We start from the raw sequence: 26,838 nt of genomic DNA on the forward strand, positions 1-26,838 counted from the left end.
CTGCTTCAATTCCTGTGCCCTGTTAAAGGAGCTTTATTTGTCCAGATCGCGCCTTGCCATTTCCCAATTACTTGTGGTTATGAAGATGTTAGAACAGCACCTTTAAGGCCATGCCATCTTCCACCCCTGCTCCTCTCTGCCTGGTTGCTTTCTCCCCATCTCTAGCTTGAAAATCCTTTAAAAATATTACTTTAAAATCCTTTAAAAATATTACTCTTTTGCACAGAGGCTTTCTTCCCTGCTAAGGTCATGCCATGCAAAGACTGACCCCCTGAAGTTTGTTGAGGTGAGGCCTTCCCTGCTTTAGCTGCCCAAGCCTTGAGCATCAGTCTCTGGTGATATCTTATCAGGCATCCTTGAGTCTCTGCTCCTCACCCAAGGTCCTTGTCAGAAGCTGAAGCAAAGATGTGGCCACTGTGAACTCTTCGGCTCCAGCTGAAGATGGCATCCGAGCAATTTGCAAAACTCAGTTTTGGCTCTAAATCTGGCTGGGCTCTTGCATCGGCTCCGTAGTCTTCACCTGGAAACGCCAAGTAGGTGTCGGGGAAACACCCGCACACGGGAACGGGTTAATTAGGAGGTCGTTAAGCCTCCTTGACTTTCCATGGTGATGGAAGAGCCCTTAAAGAACCTCACGTAGCTGTCACCTGTGGAAAGCTGCTGTCTCTCTACAGGCAGGAGCCGTTCATGCTTTCCTCGCCCACGTCAGCTCCAGGGCTCATTCAAGGCATGGTAATTTCTCCTACCTAGCACAACATCCTCCCCTCCCAGGTCCTTCACTCACTTGTCTGAAATCCCTGGGAGAGATAATTAGGTTTCAACACCAGCCCGGCCCCGGGAGGCTCTCCATCCTAAGCCCATGCGTGTCCACACACAAGCTAAAGGGACCGTACCGGAGCCGTGCCTTCCTACCCGCGCTTTCTAATCGCCGTTGACTAGGCACTCTTGGCAGATGGCAACCAATCTGTCACGCTCGTAATGAACTTCAGAGGCATAATTATGGCACAGAAAAGGAACAATTATATTTTGAGACGTTTTTATCCGTCCTTACGACTTGCAGACAGCAGATGGGCTGCGTGATGGATTTTAGAACTTGAGCACAGAATAATAGTTTTCTGCAAGAGGGGATTTCGTTGGTTTTCTCTGCAAAAACAAAGCCATAAAGACATATTGTCTTGATACAGGCTTTTGCCTATATTTAAAACAAATTGCCAAATTTCTGAAAAACGTGGGAAAATTAGAGTTCCCCATTCATTATAATTCTTTTCCAGTCAAGTACAACTTGAATAAACTTCAGTGTGACACATTCAAATTCCTTTGGTTTGGAGTAAATGTAGTAATTAAAGGAAAAATCATGGTCTGGACCGAGATTTATGTTGTTTCCGCAGCTATTTTAAAGAATTGTGTAACGCTGCACGACGGTTTATTTTATCCTGCTTTATTCCCTGTTTTCCACCAGAGGGAGATGTTGGATCGAGCAGTTACTGGCACAAACCCACAAGCTCGATAAGAAAGCCCAAACGACGTGATGCTGAACTCAGAGGGTGGAAATGTGGGTGCCTGTGGGGTTGCACTTACCTGTAAGGCACTGCTGGCTTGGAGAAGTTGGGTGCTGCAGGAGAGCATAAGAAATGATCACGTTCAGTTAGGGCCATCAAATCTTACGGGGAGAGCTTAAAAAGAAAAGCGTCAAGGAAGCAGAAATGTGAGGGGAGCAGCACACCTGAAGCTGTTGTTAATAGAAATGCTAGGTTATAATCCTAAACCAAGCTATTGCTATTACAGGGTCTTGTGAAGCTTTTCACCCACCAAAAGGCTGCAGGGGAAATCATTGCCATGGGTAGCCAAGCATCGGTGGTTCCCCATGTTATGGAGCTGGACGTCCCCCAGGTCCATCCCCACAGGGCTCCAGCCTCACCCAGCTCTTGGGGAGCAGCTCGTCTCCCACACGGCAGTCAGGTGCTGAGGTGTTAGTGACTGTCAGTGTTTTAGGGCTGATCAGAAATAGCCCGTTTCCTTCCAGAGAATTCCCTCCAAACGCCCGTTTTTCTCAATAAAGACGTCAAAGTCAACATTTCTTGGAGGAGGAAAATTGGAGATCAGTTGTGGTTTAACCCTGGCAGGCAGCTTGACCCCACATGGCCACTCGCTCAGTCTCCCCAGGTGGGGAGTGAACTGGAGAGGTAAAAGTGCCAGACCTCACGGGTCGAGACCAAGACAGCTCGCTCCAGGAGCAGGAAAGGCCTCGGCTCTGTGCGAGCACTGCCCTGCAACAACTGAAACATCCCCATGTTATCACCCCTATTCTCATCACAGATCCAAAGCACGGCACAGTGTGAGCCTCCGCAAAGAAATCAACGTCATCCCAGCCCAAAGCATGACATGTGTTGAAATTCAGCCATATGAAAAAAGGCAGGTGAAAAGAAAGTGGAAAGAAACTTTTTGAAAGTGAGCTTCAATGAAATGTTATTTCCAAATGTAACAGAAGTTTTAAGGCAATTTCTTCTCTGTTTTGTTTCTCTCCTGTGAGACTTCATCTCATGCCATCAGTAGGAGAGCGCTGTTAAAACGCTTTGCTTTCCTCCATGTGTGGTCATCCTCCTGTGCGTTACCCACAAGGGGACAAGGTATTTCGGACAAGGTTTTTCTCACATTTTAACAGGCGTACACCGTGTGCACCCCATGCATTGCGTGCTGTCCTCACGTCTCTGTTCTAAACTACCTCCTTGTTGGATTTCAGCTGCTGACCATGTCATGGAAAACACTCATCCTGGTTATCTGCTGTGGCAGGGCTCCCAGGTTAATTGCCATCCTTGCTCCAGGTGACAATCTGGATAAAGCAAAGGGCTGGAAAATAAACCTCCTCCAGGGGATGCACTGGAGCCAAGGAGGGAGCCTTGTGTCTGCTTTCCAGGGGCTTTTGGGTTGGGCTCCAGGGGGATAAAGCCTCTCGTCCCTGCATGCCCTACAGCCTGTTGACTTCCAGAAGAAAGGGGCTTAAGCACCTGAGGTCCAGGAAGCTGGGTCTCCTGGCAGCACTGAAGAACGTGGGGAGGCTTCTCAGTCACTTAGGTCTCTGCTTCCTGATCGGTGCAGTAAACGAGCCAAGTTTTGGGAACGTGCAGGAAACCTCGGGCTCCAAGAAGAAGCAGCCCGCACCTTCCCCCAGGTGAAGTGCTGGGTGAGACGCGTCGAGAAGCACCGACAACCTCACTTTTGAAAATCCCTCCAAGGCTTGCTGTGGCTTTTGGCCGTGCTGTGAGTGTGCCTGCACAATGTCAGACTTCCAGCAGTAATCACGGGGAGAACTGCCACGGAGATTTGCAGCAGGGTAATTGCCTCAAACAGAAGGATAAATAGCTTTTTGTGGCATTTAATGGGCCTCTTAAGTGAATGGCAATAAACTCCATGTGAGCAGATGTTTTCTCTCTCTTTTTTTTCGTTCCCTTACATCTCATACATAATCATGCCCTAAAATGTTCTTGTCTGGGTTTCTGAGAGCAATCTTGCTGCTGTTTGTCTTAGTGTAAGATTGAGCACTCCGGCACGAAGACTGAGCAAAAAGTCCTTGATTTCATGAGGCAGTGGGCAAAACTGGAACGCAGGAGGCTCCCTCTGAGCACCAGGAGGCACTTCTTCACTGTGCAGGTGACGGAGCACAGGCACGGGTTGCCCAGAGAGGCTGTGGGGTCTCCTCCTTGGAGATCTTCAAAATCCACCTGGACGTGGTCCTGGGCAAGCAGCTCTGGGTGTCCCTGCTTGAGCAGGGGTTGGAGCAGGTGGCCTCCAGGGGTCCCTGCCCACCTCAGCCACGCTGCGATGCTGTGATCCCTAACAGCTCCCGCTGCTGTACCTCCGTGACCATTTTCTGTCCCTCGCATTAAGGGAAGGAGTGAGAAGTTATTGGGAAAGTTTGCCCCTTCCAGCCACTGCGCTGCCGGTCTCGGTGCTAGGGTCACTTCCCGCTTGCTGCAACGCCCTGGGCATTGCAACATTCTTCAGATATGGGTGAAACCTCTCGTAAAGGTGGATGCATATTTCAAAGCTCACCTGCATAGGGGCCCGGGATGTTTTTGCACACCTCCTTCCTGCAGAGCCTGTCCCGAACGCTGCTTTTCACCCACCAGATCCACCCAGGCTGCTGCCAGCCACCCCCAGCTTCTCCTTGACCCTATTGCCTTTAATGAGGCACAAACTGTACGGACGCACGCCAGTGCATCGGGCAGCACCGCCAGACAGAACAAGCGCACAGCACATCGGCTGCGGGTCTCCATTTGTTGGTGAAGCTGCTGCCTGGCGCTTCTGCTGCTGAACAGCCCCCGGGCTGCGGCGGGCGGCCCTTCTCCCGGAGGGGGGACCTCTTCCCCGGGCGCCTGCAGATGAAAGCCACTCTGACATCTGCTCCCTCGCTCCAGCGCTGCTGCCATCCCCTACATAAATGCTGTCGTTGGACTGCGCTATGTAAACCCATTAAAAGCACGTAGTAGGAAGGCTTATGTAACTTCTTAAAGCCGTAATTACTAACCCAGCTGCGGTGCTTGGCAGAACTGTGAGCATTATAGATTGAATCCTTTTGCCAAATCACGTGTTTTAATGAAAGATATTCATCCTCAGGCTCAGAAGTGCAAAAATGCCTGTAAGATTGGTTGCATCCAAAAAAAAAGAAAAAAAAATGAAAAAAAAGAAAAAAAAAGGAGAAAACTGCACCCAGAGTAAGACCAAGATAATCTGTAAAACATACAGAAAAATGGAGTTTCTAATAGAAACTCAGGGTAATTTTTACGCAAAGTTGGACATCTGTCTGGGATTACAGTGGAGATACAGGGGGAATACAGACAACAAACTAATACCGCAGAAATCTTTCTGTGATAGCACTTGAACTGAATTTGGGATATACCTGCTTAATTCCTGTAAACCGGAATGTCTTTTTTTTAAAAAAAATAGCGGTACCTGTTTTCAATTTGTGGACTGGAATCTGTTCAATGAAATTGTCAGCCTTTACTGCAAAAAGCAGGCAGAGTTTTGCTCGTCCAGAACACAGAATGCAAAATCACTGTTGCTCCTTCCTAGGAGAGAAATACAGCTGCTGGAGGCAACAGTCTCATTGCGGTTGCCACGAAGATTAGGCCTGAATTAACAAAGGGAAGGCTTGGGGACAGCAGAGAGCTGCAGAGCATCTCTTACCGACGAGCCTTCTTGTTGCCTTCTTCCAGCACAAACGTGAGCATGTGCACGGGTACCGCTACGTGCAGGTGGGGATGCACAAGAGCATGCCTCCAAGGTAAGGCTTGGTCTACGATCCCCTCTTCAGGCCATTCATTATTGCAAATCCCTTTCATCGATTTCAGAGCACATGGCCAGGCCGTCTGGATCTCTCTGTCGTCAGCAGGGAGGGAGCGCTGCTGCCTGTGTCCCCGGCGTGGAGCTGGCACTCAGCACCATCGGCCTTTTGTTGGGCTGCCCGCACAGACTGCCAGCGTGAGGAGGAACGAGGGGAGGCCGCAGAAACAGTCCCCTTATCTGTTATCTCCAAGCCCACCCGCGGTGAGCTAAGAAGTGGTTTCAGTGTTCCAGGCAGCTGAGTTTTTGCTACGATAGCCTTTCAGACGCATATTTCTCAGCAGCGGTAAGCGGATAACAGACCTGTGGGGCCAGTTTGCTTCTGGGTCACTAGCATCTAAAAGGTAACAGGAAGAGAGGCTTTCCCTGAGTTGTATGTGGGATTTAGTGCACAGGGAGGACTAAGCAGAGCTCCTGCAAAAGGTCTGTCACCTTGTGCACGGGTGAATACGGCCAGCGTTTTCAACTTCAAGGGGCAGAAGTGAGATCAGGCTGGCAGCCCGGCAGTCACCGACAGTCACCCAGGGACCTCCAAGTGTTTTGTCCCACATTCCAGAGGACTACAGCAGAGTCCCAGCACACAGATGTGCAAGGCAGTAAAACCAGCCTGGAATGAAGCTCTGCCTCCTCCAGGCTCAGGATGAGTCCCCACGCACAGCCCCACATCTTCTGCAGGGGGACGCTGTGCTTCGCTTTACGCAGCCACTTTTAACGTGACCTTGTGGAAGTTTCTGCACAAAAGCTCTCTGTTTTCAGGCACACGGACCAACGTCACTGCAGCTTTCAAAGCGCGAGCCAGGAGTGTAGGAGGGAGGAGAGGAAAAAAGGTCGTCCTTCGCTCTGTCCTGTAGATTTTGGCATGTGGCTCATACCAAATGGGGTTGTTAAGCTGAGTAGAAAAGAGCATTTTTAATCATTCTCTCGTTTTATAGGAGGGACACTTTACTTCCATTAACAGCCCTTGGAGAATCCAATAAATTCCCAGTGGTGTTTTTCCTGCCTGGACTTTAATTCTGCATAGAGATCTGGGCAGACATTTTGCCGAGCCAGACGATGAACACAAGTCATGACAGTGGGTGGAGGCAGAACATTACAGCTGAGAATGGCCGTAAAAGAGATCAGCATCAAATGACTGCTGCAAAGAAGGTGGCAATGGAAAACTGAAGGAATTTGTCCTTGTCTTGCTTTTTCTGTGATGTTCTCAAATCCACAAATCAACCTTTTCCTTGAGCTGGCTGGCTTCAGCTGGCCACACAGCAGCAGGTCCTCTGGAGCAAACAGAGAGCCTCACCTTGACCCCTTCTTTAAATGAGCCCCACAACCAACCTCAGCAAGTTGGTGCTGCCCTTAGTGCTGTGAGCCCGGCATGCATTTGCTCCACACGGACTTTTAGGATTCTTTGAACTAGGATGTGATCTGTTGAAGTTTGGTGTGTGCGTAATGGAAAGCTCACCAGTGTCAGGAGAGGTTTTGCTACACAACAGCATCCCAGGCAAGATCTAATTTATGAGCAGGAGAGACAGGACTGAAGCAATGAACTTCCATTAATGTTAAATTTCTTCCTCGCAGAAGTTTAGCACTCTGCTGCTAGGAAAATTCATGAATACTGGTGGAATTTCATTTTTTAAGGACTTTCTCTGAAGAAATGAAGGGAGCTGTAGAAATTTGTGGTAGAAATAGTAGTAGACACATCAGGACCCAAGTTTGATTCCAGTTATGAAGGCATAACGCTCACTGCTCTCAGTAGGAATGTCATGCTCATACTCAAAGCCGGTGTTTTTGCTACTCCTTGCATTATGTGGCAGCGCTTTTTGCTCCGATGGATCCAGCATGATACATTTTCCCCTAAGACTATCCAACTTGCTTGGGGGACAGCAGGGAGGGGAGGCCGCTTGCTGCCCATCTCAGAAAGCAAGCGTGCTTTGCAGAAGCTGTGAAACTGCCTGAATGCATTTGCTGGCACCTCAGAAAGGCTGAGATGATTCCCCTGGCCGAACAGGAGCTGCATGCACGATGCTGGAATTTTAATTTCCTTTTCCTCCCAACAGGAGCTGCTCACAGGCAGGTGCCTTTGCAGCTGATTCATGGGGAAATAAATCAGTTCGCAAGTCACTCCAGGTTGCTGGATGCTGGAGAGGTGAGAATTTGAAGGTGCCACCTTAATTCCCATTGACTCTTGTGCTAGTCCAGGTACCTGAGGTTTCCTGAGGTCTTTGTTTCAGTGTTGCCTTTTTCTCTGTCTTTAGAAACCCTCTGGTCTGTCTGAGATGGGCAGACTTACGTTTAAAAGAGATGGGGGAGAGGCATGAGAAATGCAGCCGTTTGTTAAAACACAAAGGATCAAGGAAGCACCAAGCTCCCAGGCTGTTCTTTATGGGGATCGCTCCCCGCATCCTCATGAACGGAGGGAGGCCGATCAGCCTGGCGGGGACCCTCACAAGATCAGTGTTTAGGGCTGTGCTTTGGTGAGGACCAGAAGAGTGGCGGGGTTCAGAGCTTTCCACTGAAGCTGTACGACAACAGCACAACAGCAAGCGGACATTGGGTGCTAAATATGGGAAAGACACGATGTTTCTTCCTGATGGACCTCATTTATTTGACTGTGCTCTGACAAAGCGTTTAGGAGAGCTTCACTCCCTCAGTGCTTAAACTTCGAGCGGCTTTGGGGAGCTCGATCCCCTCACATTGCTGCGGGATTCTCCTCACAGCCACACGCCTGCTGCCACCGGGCCTTCCCCTTCCAAAACTGACCGGCAGGGAGCCCGGGGGGGGGGCCGGGGTGTGAGGGCAGGGGGCTGGGGGCTGAAGGCTGGGGTCTGAGAGCTGCCGTCTGGGGGCTGGGGGCTGAGGGCCGAGGGCCGGCTCCGGCCCCGCCGCCCCCTTCCCGCCGCGGTGCCCGGGGCCCGTGGCGGCCCCTCCCCGGCCGGCCCCGCTCGGGGCGGGGTCTCGCCGCTGCCCCATCGGCCCGGGCCCCGTCCCGCCGGCGGCATGAGCCCTGCGGCGGGGCCGCGATGCCCAAGGAGCGGCCGCTGCGGCGGGGCTCGGCCTTCCGCCTCTGCCTGCTCTCGGCCGCGCTCTTCCTCTGCCTCCAGCTGGGCATGCGGCGATCCTGGTGCCCGGAGGAGAAGCCCCGGGGGGCGGCGGCTGCGGGGCTGGCTCCCCCCCGGGCTCCCCCCCGGGGTCCCCCCCAGTCCCGCGGCACGGCGGCGCCCCCGGGCCGGCGGCGGGTGACCTACGTGCGGAGCGGCCGGCGGCGGGGCGCCCAGCCCGGCTGCTGCCCCCCGCAGCCCCCGGGCGGCCCCCGCAGGAAGGTAGGGGCCGGGGGAGGGCAGCCGTGTCGCGACAGGAGCCGGGGGGTGGCTCTGCGGCAGCTCGGGGGGTTGTCGTGTCGGGACACCGAGGTGCTGGTGCAGAGCCTTGAACGTGCGGCCACCAGAGCCTGCCTGGACGGAGAGGGAGACCTCCTGGTCCCCTCCAGACGCCACCTGGGCAGGTGTCCCCGGCCGTGCCCGTGTGCAAGTCCGCTCTCCTCTCTTTGCACGTATTCCCCCAGTAGTTTATCTAAAGCGGAGGTAATCTGTGAGCTCTTGCATTGCGTGAATTTTAGATTTTCTCTCGTTTCGCCTCGTCTTCCGTGGGGAGCTGTGATGGGAAAAGGAAACCGCTGGTTTCAGCCCCTGGTTTCCTGAAGGCTTTAGAAGGAGAAATGAGATGACGCCTTGCTTCCTTCACCACCGTGGCAGTGATGAGGATGGCGTTGTCACAGGGTGGCATTGTTCTTCAGCATGATAACCACGCGGCATCCTGGTGTCGGTACCTTGCTGAGGCGTCTACATCTCGCAGTGTCAGGTTTTGTGGCTTTTCTGGTCAATGTTGAGTTAGCTGGTGTTCTCCTAAAGCCCAGCTTTTGAATGATTGTAATTATGGGATAATTTTAGCTTTCATAGGAAAAAAATTGTTACCACGTGGATTCAGATAGCTTCTTGAAGACGTGCTAAGCATGGCATCAAACGCAGGAGACAAAAGTAAAGCACGCCCTAAACCTGTTTCGTGATCTTTTTGAGGAAATCGCAGGGGAGAACTAGCAATACGAGAGAGCGCCCATCGCACCAGAGACCTAGCAGTGCTTCGTGGTGTTGGAGAGCTCGCGGCTCACTCGTCCCACAGTATGTTTCCATGCATTTCCAGGTGACGTGCTTCAAACATCACTGCTGTAGGGTCATGGTGTTTGGCACACTGCTGATGAGGCTTCAATTGAATCCCAGTAATTAACTCAAGTGAAAAATATTAGGAAATACAGAACAGGGTGAGGTTGCCTGGTTAAGTCTGAGACCACAAAGTGTCCTCCATGTTCAGCCCTTTGACTGGAGCATGTTGATTCAGGCTAAGAAAAGATGATCCTTGAAGTGAAGATAAGGCTGTGGAGATAGTGGGAGTGAAATTCTGGGAATTTCTGGTTTGGGGAGAGAGTTGGTAAGTGAAGATGTAGGGGAAGTGGTCTGAATACTGCCATTTTTTCTTGTTGATGTGGCAATCAGGTACGATAGCTTGAAGAAGAGGACTGATTCATTTTGGTTTTATTCTTATTTATAGGCTTGTCACCAGGAAATCCTTTACTTCCCTAAGTCACTTCAGACTGTTCTGAGACGAGGTGAGGGCTCTTACCAGGCACGGCCACTCACACCAGCGGTCTGCGGCTTCTTCCAGCCCTGTTGGAGAAAGGTGGCAGCACCAGACTGCTGCCAGCAGCTGGCTGGTGTGCGCAGGTTTGGGCTGGTGGAGAGGGATGCAGCCAGCTCGGCTGTGCTTTGCCAGGTTGGGATTGTCGTTTGCCATGGGTTTTGTATGCTTTTGCACGCTCCATCTGTCCATAAACCACTGTCGGTCCATTTCTGAAGTCTGCAGAGGCTTTCAGGGGTGTTTTTCCTCGCTGCTGGTTTTGTTGTTGGAATATATTGCGATGTGTGAGCCAGCAGGATGGCAGTAGTAAGAAACCAGCTACGGTGAGCCGTGCTCCGTTTCCTTAGTGTCGTTTCATTACAACTCTGCTTCAGCTTACATCACTGAATTAAAGGAAAAGGCTGATGAACAGAAAGTTTCCATCGGTCTAGCTGAATATCCTACTTTCTGGCCTTATAAAAGAAATTGCAAAAACACACAGGGAAATTATCTGATGACTACTTTGAATTACTTTAAATTTTCCTGAAGCAGAGTTCTGTCATTTATTTCTCAAGCAGAGCTGCAGTTAAGTAAACAACAGCACCAAAAGGGTGAAAAAAAAGACTCAGGGTGGGAAGGATGGAGATTTGCCCGTAAGTGGCCATTGTGTCTGCAGGAAATTGCTGGTGTAAACGTGTGCTTTTCTTGATCACTGATAAATCTCTTTGGGTGGACAGAGGGACAGTATGGCAGATGGAAGGGGTTTACCACCGAGGTTACAAGTGTCTGTGCATTCCTTAGCACCTAAGGTGCACGTATGAAAAATACTTGTGGAAAACCACAGGGAATAAAGTCACTGTTGGTGCTCTTGCTGGAAAGTAATAGTCAAAGTTTGGCTTTCTCGATGGTCTTCTGAAGAACATGGAGAGTTGCATGATGTGCTGCAAATGTAAAGCAAACAGAAGTTAGTGATCCCATTTGCAGTTTGGTGGGAGTGCTTAAAACTGTGTTGTTGATAACAAAATGACCAAATATGTTTATAAACTGACTCTAAACTCTGCTTGTGTTGAGCATTGGTATGGGAATGTACAGAGCAGATAACAAAACTCCAGCTACATGTAAACAATTTAAATTCTGACACGTGTACCAGCTCTTGTAGTAGGTATCAGTGAGATCTGCACTCTCACTGACACCCACAGGCATCAGAGGCAAGTTTTAAAATGTTATTGCAGGGTGTGACAGTAAAAAAACAACAACAACCAACTAAAATATTGCATTTGGAATTTGAAGTAACAGCAAATTCTTATCGCAGTGATTGCAGTAAAAAGCCACGTTAGGCTCTTGTGTTCTGAAATGGGGGGGAGCCTTTTCCATTAGTCTGCTTAGGAAAAGTTGGAGTTATTTGACTTCTAGGCAGATTTATTTCCATGGAGGAGGAGGAGAAGAAAAATGAAGTTTTACATGGTGCAGTACAGTTATGCACGGGAAAAAAAAAAAAAAAGATTTTAGTCTGGGCAGATGTTTTAAGTTCCTGCAGTTGTCCTTGCCAATGCTGGCAAGCTCTGTGACTGTGTCTCTCCTAAAAACCGAGGTTCGGGTTCCTGCTTTCTGCATGGGTTTGGCTGGGTTTTGCAGTCCAGGATTCCTGGGAGGTGGACTTGGTGTAATGCTTCAAGTCACAAGGCTGTAGCCACAGGTGGATTTCTGAAAGCGTGCCTTCTTTAAGACTAGAAGGAAACAACCACATTTTGTTTTAAAACAGTAATATCCGCTGTAAACCTCTCTGTCTGTTGGGGCTATTCAAAGGCAAGGAGTGTGGCAACTGCCCAAGTTAACCTGATGACATTGGATGCTCTTTCACATCTATGGATATAAAAATCTTTGCCTTCGGTGATTTAAAGCTAAGATTTTGCTGCGTGGGTCCATTTGCATTTTGTCTGCAGTTACAACATACATTGAAACATGAAGTATCATTGCCTAAAACAGAACAATTTTGTGGCATTATATTTTTGTAGGCATTACTTATACTTGTATACATTCTTATTTTTGTTCTTCAAAGATAGAGACTGTTTTTCGCTGTTTTTTGGATTGTTGTTTCCCCCCTCCCCAGATAAGAACTGTGTCCAGAAGGCTACTGCTTCTCTTCAGCAATGACTGATGCATTCTCATCTTTAATGCAGTGTTATCTTCAAAGCAATGGGGAATAACTCTTTTATAGTTGGTTTTTTTTTGGCAGTTAATAATATGGCAAATTCAAAATGACTCCAAGCAATTTGGCATTGCATTAATGCTAAGATTTTACTTACAATTTAATTTTTATTTTTACTTTGAAAATGGCGATGCTACATTCACTTATGTTGGTGATATGTAGGGCTTCTGCAAAGAGTCCTTTTGAATTGTTCTGTGAATCTGGTAAGCAAATGTATTAGAAGTTTTCATTCTACTTGTATGTATATTGTTTTTAAGCTGACTTCACATCTTTAAAATCTGATAAGCTTTGGATACTACTTGGGTAAGGGGTTACTCTGCATCTTGATGAGCAAGAGCCAAAATTCTTGGAGAAAACTTGGTCTAGTCTTTGACTTTGGTGAAGTCAAATACATATGTGTGTTGGAGAGTGAATAATGTCTTAGCTTTTACAAACATGGACTGCAGCTATGATTTGGTTGCAGAAAAAGAGTGTAACACTGAAGAGCTGGGGATTACTTCACTTGAGCATGGGCACCTCCGAGCTGACCAACTAGCGAGAGTGTCAACGGGAGGAAAAGATCTGAAGAGGTACAGGCAGCCAGACCTCTAAGGTTTAACTTAGAGGTCTTTCAACTTAGACCTCTTGTTTTAAATAGAACAAAGTACGTTATGAGAGGAGTGTGCCAAGGCTCTTCAAACTCAAAACAATTTTTTTTTTTGGAGGACGTAATGACCAATTGTTCCCTAGGTCCACCGTAAGCGGGACGGGAAGTAACTGGCTTCATTTTCAGGCAAGATGTTAGGAAAATGTTTTAACTCTCCAGTTGGGCAAGCAACGGAAAGGCCCTCAGCAAAAGTGTGAACTTTGGCGAGACGTCCGGCGAAGCTCTTAGCCGTGCTGCAAGGCGCGGAGGTCGAGCTGAGTCAGCCTCCTGAGGTCACTTCCACACTTACCTGCCCTGCAATTAGCGAAGCAGTCTGGCGGGCAGAGTGTGATTATCCAGTCTGGAGTTAAGCCTGAACAATGACCTAATGTCAATGTAATAAAAAGAGGTGATGGGGCCTTTAAAGGCTCTAAGTGGTCTTAGCTGTGGCTTAATACCTCACTGGAGAGACCAGACTCCTCCGTAATTGTCCTGTGCTGACTGAGTGGCCCCAGAGGAAGGAGCATTACTTGACAACTTTTTTCCTATAGCGCTTGGAGGTCTCTTACCAAGGATAAACTGACCCAAAGTTGCTAAGCTTGTAAGATTCGCACGAGGTAGCAGCTTACGGCTTCGGGCCATTAGTACCTGGGGAACAGCTGTGAGAGCCTTGGTCTTCGCTCAGATATTCAGGCTTGTAGCACAGGCTGGGGGAAAGGTTATTGTGTTTGGAAGAAAAGACCGAACTTTTATTGATAGCAGTTCTCAACAGCCGACCATCGCATCTCGGGAGCACCAGCCAGCTCTGCCGCTGCATGGGGGCAGCTGAGGGGCCAGAAGGTACAGGGAGAGCACAGGGATCCTTCCTACTGCCTCTGACAAAGAACATCGCTGGCATTTTGCTGTATTTCAACCACCAATTAAATGTGTTTATGGTAGACCATCAAGAGGAGGTGGTCGTCTTGTTTCTGACAGCAATATCACTCACAGGCTTGTGAGGCAAATGGTCGCCCAGAATAACCTTGATTCTTACACGCTTTGTATTACCTGAAATAGATTTGTCCTCCATGAATTTTTGAGAAGCGGCTGGGGAATATTATCTTTCAGAAACATTACAGCTGAGTGAGATGTAATTATACCCAACAACACAGATTTCTTTCAAATACCTACTCAAGACTTTCTTTCTCCTGTATAGAGAATAACTTTTCGTAGATAGCTGTGGCACAGAAAAATTGTTTTTAGGGTATATAAGCTTCCCCATCTAAAGACGTAACCCAGAGATGGAGGTGGCAAGTTCTCCTTTTGGTATCTTGTTCCATAATTGGCTGTTTTGGTAGTTGTTCCAGCTTTTTCTTGAGCCAACCTGGGCGGTCTGTGAGCCCCATGCAGAAAGTGGATCCTTCATGACTGTGGTAGCTGATGGAGGAAGAAGACCACGCTGACCCGATCCCATTTGCTGTCCTCAGCTCGAACTATTGAACTGGGCTGCTGCCAAGGGAAGTGACCGGTTTTCCTGTCCTCCAGCCTGTGCAGCGATGCTGTAGCGAGTGGCTGAGTAGCTCTGGGCATGGCCTGTAGGTCCCACAAAAGGGTGGGGATTGAGTAAGTATTTAACGTGGTAGCCAGTAAGGGTTTCATCCCAGCGCGTTCAGTCAGTTCACATCAGCACTGACCCATCTGTTAGAGCTGTGCATGGTAGGTGCTCGTGTGCCAGACGTCTCTGTCACGCTGAAGGGAAGACTTCAGTGACTCCCACTGGATTTTATCCACGTGGTTTGACATCTCCACTGAGTCTCCGTCGGTGTAGGTGGTGCAGCGTGGGACCTGGGGCAGCGCTGTGCTCCAGAGACACCAGCACGTGGCAGTGATGGCTGTCACTCACAGCACAGCCCGGATAAAAGACTGAATGCGTAGGTGAGAAAGTCTGTGCAAACCACCACTCATCTTCATGGCATCTGCAGCATGCCCCTCTTATCGCTTGTTCTAATATTAACTCGGAAATCTGTTTGTCTTGGACGGCCGCTCAGCAATCCGGAGCTGCGCGCAGTGGATGTGAGTCACTTAGCTAACTCGAGCGTTTTCATAGCTGGTAGATACTTTTGAGTATGATGAGGCATTGTCTAGAATCCTTCCGATCTGCTGAAGTCTAAGATCAAATACAGTTCGTTCAGTGGAGCAAGTAAAAAGGAAAAGATTTGATCTTTTTTTTTTTTTAAATTGTGGTAATGCATGTATGTGCTGGAATCTGTTACGTTGCGTTGCTCACCCTGATGCTGGTGTTCACGTTGCTGTATACAGAAGTGACAGTGTGACACGATGTCCTGTTTTGAGTAAGCAGATTTCTGATGGAAGCTGTGTGTGCAAATGAACTGGGTGAGGTAAGTGAAAGCCAAGATTGTGAATTCTCTCTCGTGGTAATACGTCGGTCCGCTTGAGTAGGAGAGGGCTGTGGCATTTCCAGACATGTATGCAGTGCTGAATGTCGGACCTTAAATGACACGTGCGTTCCCCTGCCTGATCTCTTTCTGTCCCGTCTCTGTCTGTCTTTCAGATGCGCTGCTCGGCTCGGGCGCGGTGGAGAAAGGCACCGGCTGCTGCTTGCTGAGGAGCTGCGGTGTCAGGGAGGGGGTGACAGGGTGTCCGTGGTGTCTGGTGGCCTCCTGAAGAGCACAAGTCCTGGGCCTGGAAAGCTCGCTGGCTCTGCAGGAGGCCCTCCCTTTATTTATTTTCCTTTCTTTCTTTTTCATTTTTTTTGCAACGTTTAAAAACCAACCCTGTGATTTATGCCCTCCGTGACACATTTGTAAATCCAGTAAATAAACCTTTCCTTGTCTCTTTATGTAATGATAAACGTCGTAGTTTCAGCAGCTGCTCCCACGTGTACAGAAAGCTTGTTTCTTACCAAAGTCTTCTCCATATGCTCTGCAGATGGGAAGAAAATGGCTTTGCGGTGCTCTTTGAAATTCAGCAGCATAGAGCTGCCTTGTCTGTACAAAACCCAAATCTGGGGAACCCTTTCGAGGATCTGACTGCCTTGGGTTTTAGATGCAAAATCTCTGGTTTTATATGCTGGTTGGGGAAAGAGCTGACCAAGAGCTCATGTAACAAGGGACCTGCTGGCATTTGCTTCGGGTTCCACCCTCTGATGGGTTTGAGGTGCAGCTTCGGGTGCACTGCTGTAGATTTGCTGGCAGTGACAGAATCCTGGGTGGTTTCCAGGACTGATTTGTGGCTCCTGCAGATGAAAGAAATTGAACGCTATGCCCATCTTGGCGTGTGGAAAACAAACCTGGCGTGCCTAACTAGGAAAGGCCTGCAGAGAGCCAGTTAGGCAGCACATCTCTTGGGGATATTGCTGAAACAGGGGATGCTCAGTGTTCTTGGTATCGGTTTTGACAAGGTAAGAAGATGCTGTTTTTTCTTTCCTGACAGGCCAGTCTGCTGGGAAAAATTAGCCTGGGCAAAAAGTAAGCAAAGAAGTGCGTACCGATGACATACCTGGGGCTGGAAGTGGCTGGGAAATGGGCACAGGTTGCACTGATGTTAGGGCAATGATGTTAGAGCATGAGCATTCTGGGGTCACCCCTGCTGCTGATTAATGGGGGGCTTCAAAGTAGGGTGCCTTTTGTTTAGCATCCTCTTTCATATTTCACAAAGAGACAGTGTTTGAAATGGTAGGGGAAGAGATGGCAATGTCTATTGATACAGCATGTAATTTTAAATATTGCTTACCATGTAAAAGCCTAAAAATGATAAGAATTGGTTTGAAAACCTTCCTACCCCCTGCAGAGTCGGCAGCATTAGTGGAGGATGGAGATTTATCCCAGAGATGAGCACTGCAGGGTAGGAAGTTGTAGAGACTGTCTGAAAAAAAAACAACAAAGGAATGATACAATTTGTTAATACCAACGCGTCTCATTTTGGACTTCGCTCATTTATGTTCTGCAGCACTGGAAATTTCAAAAAAGAGTGAACTTTGTTTCATCCTGAATAGGGCAGAGTAATGGTGTCTTGTTCGTTTTCCCTCACTCTTTTGAGAAAATTAAGCAAGAAGCAATTATGTGTCAATTGGCTGCTGCCGAGCTGCTGTGTTTCTCCTTAGTTAGATGTCTTGATGAATAGTTTGATCTCATAGTTGTTATTCATTATGATGTCCGTGGGAATTCTGGGTACATCAGGAGTTCAAGGTCAATCCACGTAGCTGGCTAGCGCTATATTCTGTGTAATGTTTAGCATTGGTGATCAAACGTTGGAAAATGTCCTTCACTGAAGAGGACGATGCAGATTTGCACAAGCGCATCCACCACGGGCTTATACTACTTGGGTCTATACCTACTTAGCTTGAACAAAAAATATTTTATGTCCTTTGAAACTACCTTTATTTCCTTCTTTATAAATTGGAGAATAAATTCGTGTCGTGGTTTTGGCTGGGATAGGGTTGATTTTCTTCATAGGGGCTTGTGTGGTGCTGCGTTTTGGATTTGTGATGAAAATAGGGGTGATACCAGAGGGATGTTCCAGTCACTGCAGAGCAGTGCTCACACAGAGCCAAGGCCTCTCCTGCTCCTGGTGCTGCCCGGCCAGTGAGGGGCTGGGGGTGCCCCAGGAGCTGGGAGGGGACACGGCCAGGACAGCTGGCCCAGGCTGCCCAAAGGGATGTCCCACACCCTGTGGTGCCGTGCTCAGCGACAGCAGCTGGGGGAAAGGAGGAGGCAGGGCGGACGTTGGGGTGATGGCGTTTGTCTTCCCAAGGAGCCATGCCATGGGGTGAGCCCTGCTCTCCTGGAGGTGGCTGAACCCCTGCCTGCCGATGGGAAGCAGCGAATGGATTCCTTGTTCTGCTGTGCGTGTGTGTGGCTTTTGCTTTGCCTAGCGAGCTGTCTTGGTCTCAACCCATGAGGTCTGGCACTTTTACCTCTCCAGTTCTCTCCCTGATCCCCCCTGGGGGCAGTGAGTGAGTGACTGTGTGGGGCTGAGCTGCCTGACGGGGTTAAACCAGAGAACGTGCAATCTTACATTTAAACACCTAGCAACTTGTAAGCCAGTTCTTGCTCATTTTCTAGAAGGAGGGAAATAATTGCCTAGTGGATGGTCAGTCTTGCTTTGTTTGAAAGACTTCTCTACATAGCTCTAGATGGTGGGCAGTAATCCATAATCATATTAACAACACGAGAAGGAATATGTATGCATTTAAAGCTAGTATACATTTCATTCTAGGGAGCTCCATTGCCTTGTTTAATTAACTACCATGTACATGAGATAATTAGTTGAAGAAGTAAGTGAAGTTTGGCTGTTAGAGTCATCCCTGGCTGCCCAGCAAAATGCAGTATGATCAAGTGAGCTGGTGGTGGGTTGAGGGACAGAAGCCCCTAGGTCTCTGTTGTGATTTATCTGTCTGTCTCACCTAAGGTTTTATGCTGTCAAAGCTAAATACCTGTAGAAGTCCTGCAGCCTTTTAGTTTACCCAGTGGTAAGAATTAATGCTTACTTCCTTTGTGATATTACAGAAGTTCAGTTGGAAATAGCGCCTTTCTCCTCCCAAGGCACAGAAGGCCCTTGTTACCAGCAGGAGCACGACCATTCATGTGATTTATGGCGGGCTTGCTGGAGCTGATCTTTTGCTTATGGCTGTGGCACCTCTTTTATTTCTTTGTTGGATGAAATTCAGGGATTAGCTGGCGTGTTTGGGGCTACACAGATCTACTGATCTTCCACTGGTGTGGATGCATCGCCAGTACAGGCTGGTGGTGAAGGGGTTTTCTGATGCTTCAGATTGCCCTGTGGGCTAAGAAGTGTGGTGGATCATTTCCTTTTAGACACTTGCATTCCACTTGGAAGAGAGAGAAAGCTGTGCAAGTGCAACACTCTTATTTCTGTGGAAGCATTTTTACTTTAAAGCACTTTTTTTTTTTTGGCAGGTTCTTAGCCTCAGGCAAAGCCAGTGGATGGGCTGCCAGAAACATCCCTATCTGTAAATCGTGATTAGAGTGCTGGAATTTGCACAAAATAAACTCGGCTTATCTGGCTAGCTGAGTATTTACTGATGAATTCTGTTTGTTGTAGCCTGTGGTTTGAATATTGAGATGAAGCCAGCCTAGGGGAAGACGGCTTTCTTTTTTCTTTTTTTTTTTTTCCCTGTTGTGTTGATTATGACATCTCCCTTATTCTCTCAACCAAGGAATCTCAATTTCATTTAAAGCAGGTAGTCATACTGATTGAAACCCTGGTCTTGACTCTGCTTAGCAAAAGTCTAAATTTGACAAGCAATGAATGTCAGTGGTTGCTCTGTCTGTTTCTGGCTGTTATTCTTACGTGTTGGCAAGCAGGTCCTGCAAATAATTCAGCCGATTGAGTATTACACTGCTTAAGCGGTTTGGAGAATTTGCCTCCATAAATTTCAGTCTGTTCTAGCTCCTGGTTTTATCTCCATCAGATGAATTATCACCCTGTCAGCCTCTGGATAGTGCTGGAATTCTGCTGCCCGATTTGTTAGTGGTTTTTTTTCACCATAACAAAGAAATCCCAATCGCTGTGCTACATGAAGAATAAATTAGATGCAGTGCTTTCTGAATTCGTAAGCATCTACGGAATAACATTTTGGCTGGTGCTCTGATACAGGTGTTTTCTTTAAGCCACGAGCCTGCACCCAGGCTGCTGCAGGTTAATAAGCAGAGTCCAGGTCCGCGGGTGGATTTACAAAGGGGTTGTCCACAGCAGCCAATTTAAGGCTGGAAAGCTGGTTCCCAACAGCCCTGTCCTACTGCAGCCAGGGATTCATGCTGAATTCAACAGAGCATTAGTCACCCCAAATCCTCTGCATATCTGGCCCTGTCGTGTTAGTTTTGGAAAGGACTCCTAACTTCCCCAAAGCCACGTCATATTCCTCAAGTGGCATACATTCTGCCGCTTCATGGGGTGCCAAGCAGCCTTTATTTTTTTCCCTATGCAGGCTGGGCCCGGCCAGGCCCAGGCCTCAGCACCAGCCAGGCCCCTGGGGCACGGCCATGGCGCTCCTCCCGGCACGGGGCCTAGGCCGCGGTGGCGAGGGACCCGCTGTGTCCCCCGGCCTGCCAGGCCTTGCTGGAGGGTGGCCACGGCAGATCAGGGCCATCAGCTGTGTACTTGTGGCTGTGTTTCATGCAGTCAGCTGGGAAATGGGGAGCAGGAAATGAACGTTTTCTTCATTTTGTTGCAAAACTTTGCATTCAAGAAGTGTCGCTTCTTTCCTTTCCCCTGCGAAGCAGGAGAGTTTGACTTCAGGCTGACAGGCTCTCGAGCAAAGCCCTGGGGGTGACGCTGAGAGCTGTGTGCGTGGGCTCTGGCCCAGGGCAAGCAATGTTAGCTGCCCTGCAGCGTCCTGGAGGAGGAGATGGTGCCCAGGAGCTAGGTGCATCCTAGGGTTTCCCTCCTCAATTAAATACAACACACCCATCCAGGCATCTGTACACCTCTGGCCATTGAAATTCTTCAAGCGCAAGTCACGTCGGAACCTCATTTAAATTGAAGACATTCCCTTATTAATGCAGAAAGCATTTTTATCGCAGCACCGCTTTCCATCGGCGGGATTTGATTTGGTAAATAGCCTTGCTGCAGGGGAGAACCTGCCTGCATTAATTACGTTGCTTGCTTGTCTTGGCACAGGACTTTTATTCCTCAGCCTAATGTTCTGTGGTCAAACCTCAGGATAATGCACGGCAGTTTGATAGCACTGGGGTCTGCCTGGGAGGGACCCCATACGTGGTCAGCTTGTCCCACTGCACACAACTGGTACCTACAGGGAACAAAGCAAGTCTTTGGTGGCTGGATAGAGACGGCTGCGTGCTTGTCTGCAGTGTTGTCAGAGATGCCTCCGCTTTAGATAAACTCCAAAAAAATAAAGATTAAAATAAGGAAATAGAAATATTTCCTATACAAATTCTTTCCAGTTCCTTATGGACCTCATGCAGCTCATGAAAGTTTCATTGGTGGAGTGGAAATTCTCAGTTTTGGTGGCAGCAAGATCAGATTCTAGCTGTGCTTGCCCTGTGACACTCTCCATGTCTTGTGCTTCAGATGAGATTTCTGCAGTATGGTTTCTCTGGTGCAAAACGCTTGTTTAAGGAAGCCAAACGGCAAAGAAAAATAGAAAATAATAATAATTTTAAAAGAAAAAAAGAAACAGTTCAGACCTGTAGAGACGGGATACCTATAAAAGCAGCCATGTTAGAAATTAATTCACTCAGATCTTTAAATATGAGTCATGGTAGAAGCCTGTATTTTAAGTTACAGCCTACTGAACCTGTGCTTGGCCCAGCTACTTCGACATTAATGATGTGGAGTAGTATATTTTTGTAGTTGTACCTCGTGTGAACCTTCTGTGTGCTGTAATTCTGTGTGTTGTATTCTGCAATGCTGATTACGTTTAGCTAAAGGGGAACTTTCTCAAGGGTTTTTCTAAAGGAGGTCTGTGCTGAGGCGTGCTTGTTCTTTCCTATTGACACCTCTGCTTTGAGGTGGATTTTTTTTTTACTTGTGCCACGTCTTGCTGCTCCAAATGTAAAACATTAGGAGTTATTCAGCCCTGCTGAAGAATAAAGTGCAGTGAAGCATTAGGTCGGGCTCGCAGCTGACGAGTAGACTCAACCCTATAAAATACAAAGCTGTAGCTTTTGTGCAGCGTGGCGTGTCTGAGGTTCTGGTCCGGGCTTTCTCGTCTCCCGAGCTAAATGTCTACGGTGTCGATGCATCTGAGCCAGTCCTCTAGGCTGCCTTTGCAGTTAATGGAGAGAAATGGAGCTTTCCAGTGCGTGATTCATCTTACTTATTTTAGACGTCTGCTCTGTAGCGAGATGAATCACGCCCTCAAAGAGCCCGTCTGCCTCATCTGTCCTGTCACGCAGCTTGGCTTCCCAGCCGCCTGCAGGAGCCTGGTCACTGGTTGTCCTCGTTGCATGAATGTTCCTTCACTCCTGGCTCTCCCTGGGAGTCAACCAGCTAATTGCCTCTGAAACCAGACGTAGGAGGGATCACTGCAAGAGCTGCTCTGTTAGCAGCATGAGGAGCAATGTACCAGGCTTGGCTGCCCCCGTCCTCAGAAGCCCTCCCACGCATCTCAGCAGGCTTCGCGCTGGGTGCGTGTCCCCTGCAAGGCGTGCTGGCACGTGCTGTAAAGCCAGTACTCTGATGGGCTGCCACGCAATAATTTCTGTGTTCAAAGAACTTTTGAATTGAAAAAAACACCACAGCACCACCAAAACCCACAAAGATAATATCCTCAAGGGCCCAGAGGCAGCCCAAAGAAGATGACCAAGCCCTGTCCATCGTGTCCAGAGGTAGCTTTCTTTAGTCTTCAGGAATATGACCCAGTAATTACACGTTTGCTTTGTAGACGTCTGAAATTTTGCGATTTGAATCCCACCCGTTGCATTTTAAAATGATAAGAACTCTGCAAAATTTCGCCCAAGAGTTCAGCTATACACTTCCAAAAGGAGGTGAACATAGTGATATGCAGGGTAGAGCCAGAACAGCTGAAGCTGAAGATGTGTATCATTCGTTTTTATGGCTAGCAAATATTTACAGTTATTGATGGAGTTTATTGCCACAAGCGCTTTCCACTCATATTTGGTTCTGCCTCAAATATAAAAAAATACAGTTGCACAGTTTAATCAGAGGATTTTATATTTTCCCCTTGTTTGAGACACCAGTGTGTGTATTGACAAGTCTTTTGTTTCTTCACTGGAAGCCACAGATTTGGTGGCAGGACAATGGGAATCCAAAATTTTTGTCTATAAACATGGCTGATATTTTAATAGGCTGCTAAAGAAGAAGAAAACTTAAATGAAGGAAAAATCAGTTACTGAGTTAAAAAGATGGAGACAAGGGAAAGTTCTTGACTAATTCCCTTTCACATTTAAACAGAAGGGAAGGGAAGGGTTGAGCTGTTTGAATTACTGGACTGAAACTTTACAATTGATCTGGGAAAAATTTCATGATTTACACTTTTGTGCCTAAGCTAATGCTAGAAAAGCCAGAAATTCTGCAAACCTACCATTTTACACCTGATAGATCATGAGCCTTTTGCACATGCTTATTTAAACTTTTTATTATAATTTCAGATTTTTTTATGACAAATGATGCCACATGTGTGCTATGGATTATTTAGGGATTAGCAGATGATTATCGCAGATGGCTGGTGAGGGAAAAAAAATAGAAATAAATGGTCTGTGGGGAAAAGTCACCACAGATTACTGCCAGATTGGTCTGAAGGGAACATCAGTCCATATGTGTGAAATATGTGGAAAAAAAATCAGACCTTCAAATGGATTCTAGCTTTCATAAGAAAGCAATGGCATTGACTTAAGGTTTTCTCCGCTCTCTGGTTATCTCATCTACTGAAAACCTAGGCATCACTCTGGGTGGCATTTTCTTAATATACGTTATACTTCTGGGACTGCTGAAGTTGGTGTCTGACCAGTGCTTGCAAAAAAGTCTGTCTGAAAACTGATCTTCGTTACAGTGCTAATTTCATGTAAAGCACCCACAAGTGAAATGATGTATGTATAGAGATACTTCAGGATATTTAGTAGGATATTTTTAAGCGGTATTGTAACTTTCCAGCTGGTGTCATCTATTCATATGAAGAAGCAATCAGGACATCCTCATGTTCAGGTCTCATGGTGCCTTGTCAGATGAGTCCTGACCATCAGGAGATAGCCTACCGGTGGTGACAGCAGTGGACAGAGATGCAGAAAATCTGAACTGGTGTTCTGGGTCCTCCTGGATGAATGCGTGATGTCACAGCTACTGTCTACAACCAAGGAAAGCCACATCACGATGCCACTGCCGGCTCTGCTTTGAGGAAATAGAGTCACAAAACCTGGAGGGCAAGAACTCCTAGGAAATGAGTGTGCGTTTATCAGGAATAAACCTGATTTTCCCAAAGCAGCTGGTTTGCAGGGACTGGGTACACGTTATTTGCAGATTTTGTTTGAGAAGGCTTCCATGGGTGCGAACACTATGGAGCAGGCTGAAAAAATATCTGAAAAACTATAAACAAAGGCTGCCGGTGGGCATAAGGAATGCCAGCTTCAGGAGGGCTTTTTGTCCGTCCTGAACATACCCGTACTGCGTCACCGACATCAGCAGGTTACCCCCCGCAGACAACCTGATTCAAGAGCCGTACTCTGCTTTCATCCCCGTTCATCGTTTGTGGATCTCATTGTATTGTAACTACTGATCTGCCCAGTGTGGGTGTTCAGTAGGTGTTCGAGCAGCCCCCTCGAATGTATTCATTAGCGAGTGGAAATGGGCTTCTTCGTTGGAAGGGGCCAGGGACCAAAGGTGACGTCTGAGAAGCTATTCAAAAGCATTGCCGGGAATCAGGAGCTCTGTCACAAAAGTAGCGTTTGTGTGGTGCTCTTAAATATAAAGGGCTATAGAAAAGGTTGATCTCTTTCTTTTCTTTTTAGTGAATCTGACTTATTAAGCCACCGTGTTTTTAACCTCCTTTTCGTGTATTTATTGATAAATTTTGGGGACCTATCAGTGGAAAGACAGTTTGTCGTCTTTAACATTTTAAGGAGCTGAGTGTAAGCCGTGGTAGCTCTTTGATACCCCACTCTTCTGAAAAAAAACCTCATTCATGTGATTAATTATAGTGGTTTTTTTTTTTTTTCTTCTTTTTCTTCCCTGTCCCCCACAATGGCTGCCCTGTAATTCCACTACTTAATGAGATCCTTCTCATCCAAATCGATTTCAGAACAAATGGGCACAGATGTTTAGGTGTCTGGGGTTTCTTCTGCTCGAAAATGATTGTCAGCCTTCATTTTCATTTCAGCTTTCAAGCCTGTTGAAACAACGGCATTCCTGCCATTGCAAGCGTTATTCAGCCATGTGAACTGTGACTCATTCTGAAAGATCACACACTTTTCCCTCCCGAGCGTGCACCTATCCTCCTGCTGGGTTAGCTGCTTGCAGGCCGCTGTCTGAAGCCAGCGTGCTGGGGTACATGCTGCTGCAGAGCTTTTTGGCTGGCTGGTGTTCAGCCCTGTGCTGTGCAGATATAGCGGTCCCCTGCTATTGCAGACAGCAAGCTTCGGGGTGGGAGATGCTACTTTTGTCTGTTTCTGAAAAATATGTTATCAAATGTCTTCTTCAGTGTCTCTTTACAGAAACAAACAAACAAAACCCAACAGAAAACAAAGAGCAAACCCTAAAGGAACAATAAACCTCATACAGACCTCCTGGCTCCCATTCACTCCAGCCTATGTTTGCTTTGGCTGAAAAAACACCCGTTCGTAATATCAGCTCAAGGCAAGCTCCATCTGGTCTGACAGTCCTCTTTTATCACCTTTGTTTTCTGGTTTTGTCCTCTCCTTTTCTCCCTGGTGTCAGAGGATTCCTGCTGTCATCACGCGGGCTCGTGGTCCCCAGTGGGGCTGGCTGCTGCCTCCCCACCAGCCCAGGCCTTAGGGCTGAGCTGCTCCCCTCCATCATCTGACTCCATCCAGGCCTGATGATTGTTATCTCCTGTATGCTTTCCAGGGCTTTTTGTGAAATAAGGTCCCGTAGGAATCCCAAATGTTTTTTTTTTTCACAGCATCACAGGATAGCTGAGGTGGGAAGGGCCCTCTGGAGACCATCTGGTCCAACCCCTGCTCAGGCAGGGACACCCAGAGCTGCTTGCCCAGGACCACGTCCAGGTGGCTTGGTTTGTAGTTTATTGAATGTTGAAATTAATTTATGGGAAAAAAACACACACATTATGGAAGCCCGGTTAATCACAACCGATTAAAGGGAAGCTTGAAACTACCTACCCAGCCACAGCAGTGAGTTCTCCCACCTGAGGATGAAGAGTCGTGAGGAATCAATCTTAATTCAGTACAGCTTAACACCGTGCTTGTATTTATATCTACTTGAGGGCAAGAGATAACACGTCTAAATTTCCTAGCACGACGAAAGCAGGCAGAATTTGGGGAAGGTACCGCAGATGGGAGTGCAGAGCCCTGCTGCTATGCGAGCACATGCCTGGAAGACCTTTTCTGTCCCACTTTGTCTGCGTGGGAAGTGTTGTTTGAAAAAGTGACAGGGTCCCCAAGGTTCAAAGCTGATGGGCCTCACAGGGAGTACAGAGAGCATCCACTGCAGCTAGTTCCCCGTGGTTACGAAAATGAGGATTTGTAGGGCCAAGGGGAGCCACACTGGCATTTTTTTCCGGGAAAACAAAGGATTCTGGTGTATCTTGTCAGGCAAGCGTGGGGGGCGAAGGGGGCTTTTCTCAAAGAATGCAGGAAGCTATCTTTTCTAATGAGATGAAAATCTTTTTAGATTTCCAAAAAAAAAAAAAAAGAAAGAGATTGTTTGCAGAAGTTTCCTTTGGTGATTGGTGTTTGCAGTACAAATCCTTCTTTCAGTGGACGCTGGAGCAGAGAGATGTGATAGACGGAAAATGCAATAGAGATAAAAATGATTTCACTGTTTTCAGATGTCCTGCTAGAGGGTTTAGATATTCAGAGTTTGTTTTTCTTCCTGCATTTATATAAGCCGAGGCTTACCTGGGTGTCCCAGAATAACTGTGCTGACACTTGTATTCTGGATAAAGAACCCTCTTTTCTGAATTAGCTGCATCTGCTTTTGAAGTTGATTATGATAAATCGTACTTAGATGCTCTTTCGCGGTAGCTCAAACCCTACTTTGTTCTGAAATAACTTTCATGTGCAGACAAGCCCCTAGGAAACTCTTTCTGTTTGAAAGGAAATCTCCTTAATTTATTAGCCCTTGCGCTTTATGTTTGTGCTGAAAATGAATGCTGTTCCTTTAAGTGGTTTTATTTATTTATTTATTTATTTATTTATTTTCTTTGCAGACCGTAAGGTGGCACATTGATCTGCAACCATGGGCAAGTCCAACTCCTTCCCTGAACTTTGAGGCCTTGAGGTTCCTGAAGTATATTAGCACTTCTCAGGTAGGTTTTCATTTCAGCCTCCATTCAGAAAACGGTTCTGCCTGACACAGTCTGTGCCCTCGC

The 26,838-nt window shown here is 47.6% G+C and overlaps 1 protein-coding gene across 4 annotated transcripts in view; it reads left to right on the plus strand.

The window, feature by feature from the left end:
• The first annotated feature begins 8,270 nt into the window (after nucleotides 1-8,270).
• The window catches only part of METTL24 (methyltransferase like 24), a 42,697-nt gene continuing 24,129 nt past the window's right edge, over nucleotides 8,271-26,838 (plus strand). For 2 of the 4 annotated variants that reach the window (XM_080584416.1, XM_080584415.1), the window contains exons 1-2: nucleotides 8,271-8,651; nucleotides 26,677-26,775. In XM_080584416.1, the coding sequence (XP_080440542.1) occupies nucleotides 8,352-8,651; nucleotides 26,677-26,775 (399 nt within the window). In that variant the 5' untranslated portion in view covers nucleotides 8,271-8,351. Of the gene's footprint in view, nucleotides 8,652-15,163; nucleotides 15,212-26,676; nucleotides 26,776-26,838 lie in introns of those variants that run through there. The other 2 variants (XM_080584414.1, XM_080584417.1) reach the window with 2 other exon arrangements.

This window comes from Anser brachyrhynchus (genome assembly GCF_964034855.1).
Source record: "Anser brachyrhynchus genome assembly, chromosome: 3".
In the NCBI taxonomy this organism is placed as follows: domain Eukaryota; kingdom Metazoa; phylum Chordata; class Aves; order Anseriformes; family Anatidae; genus Anser; species Anser brachyrhynchus.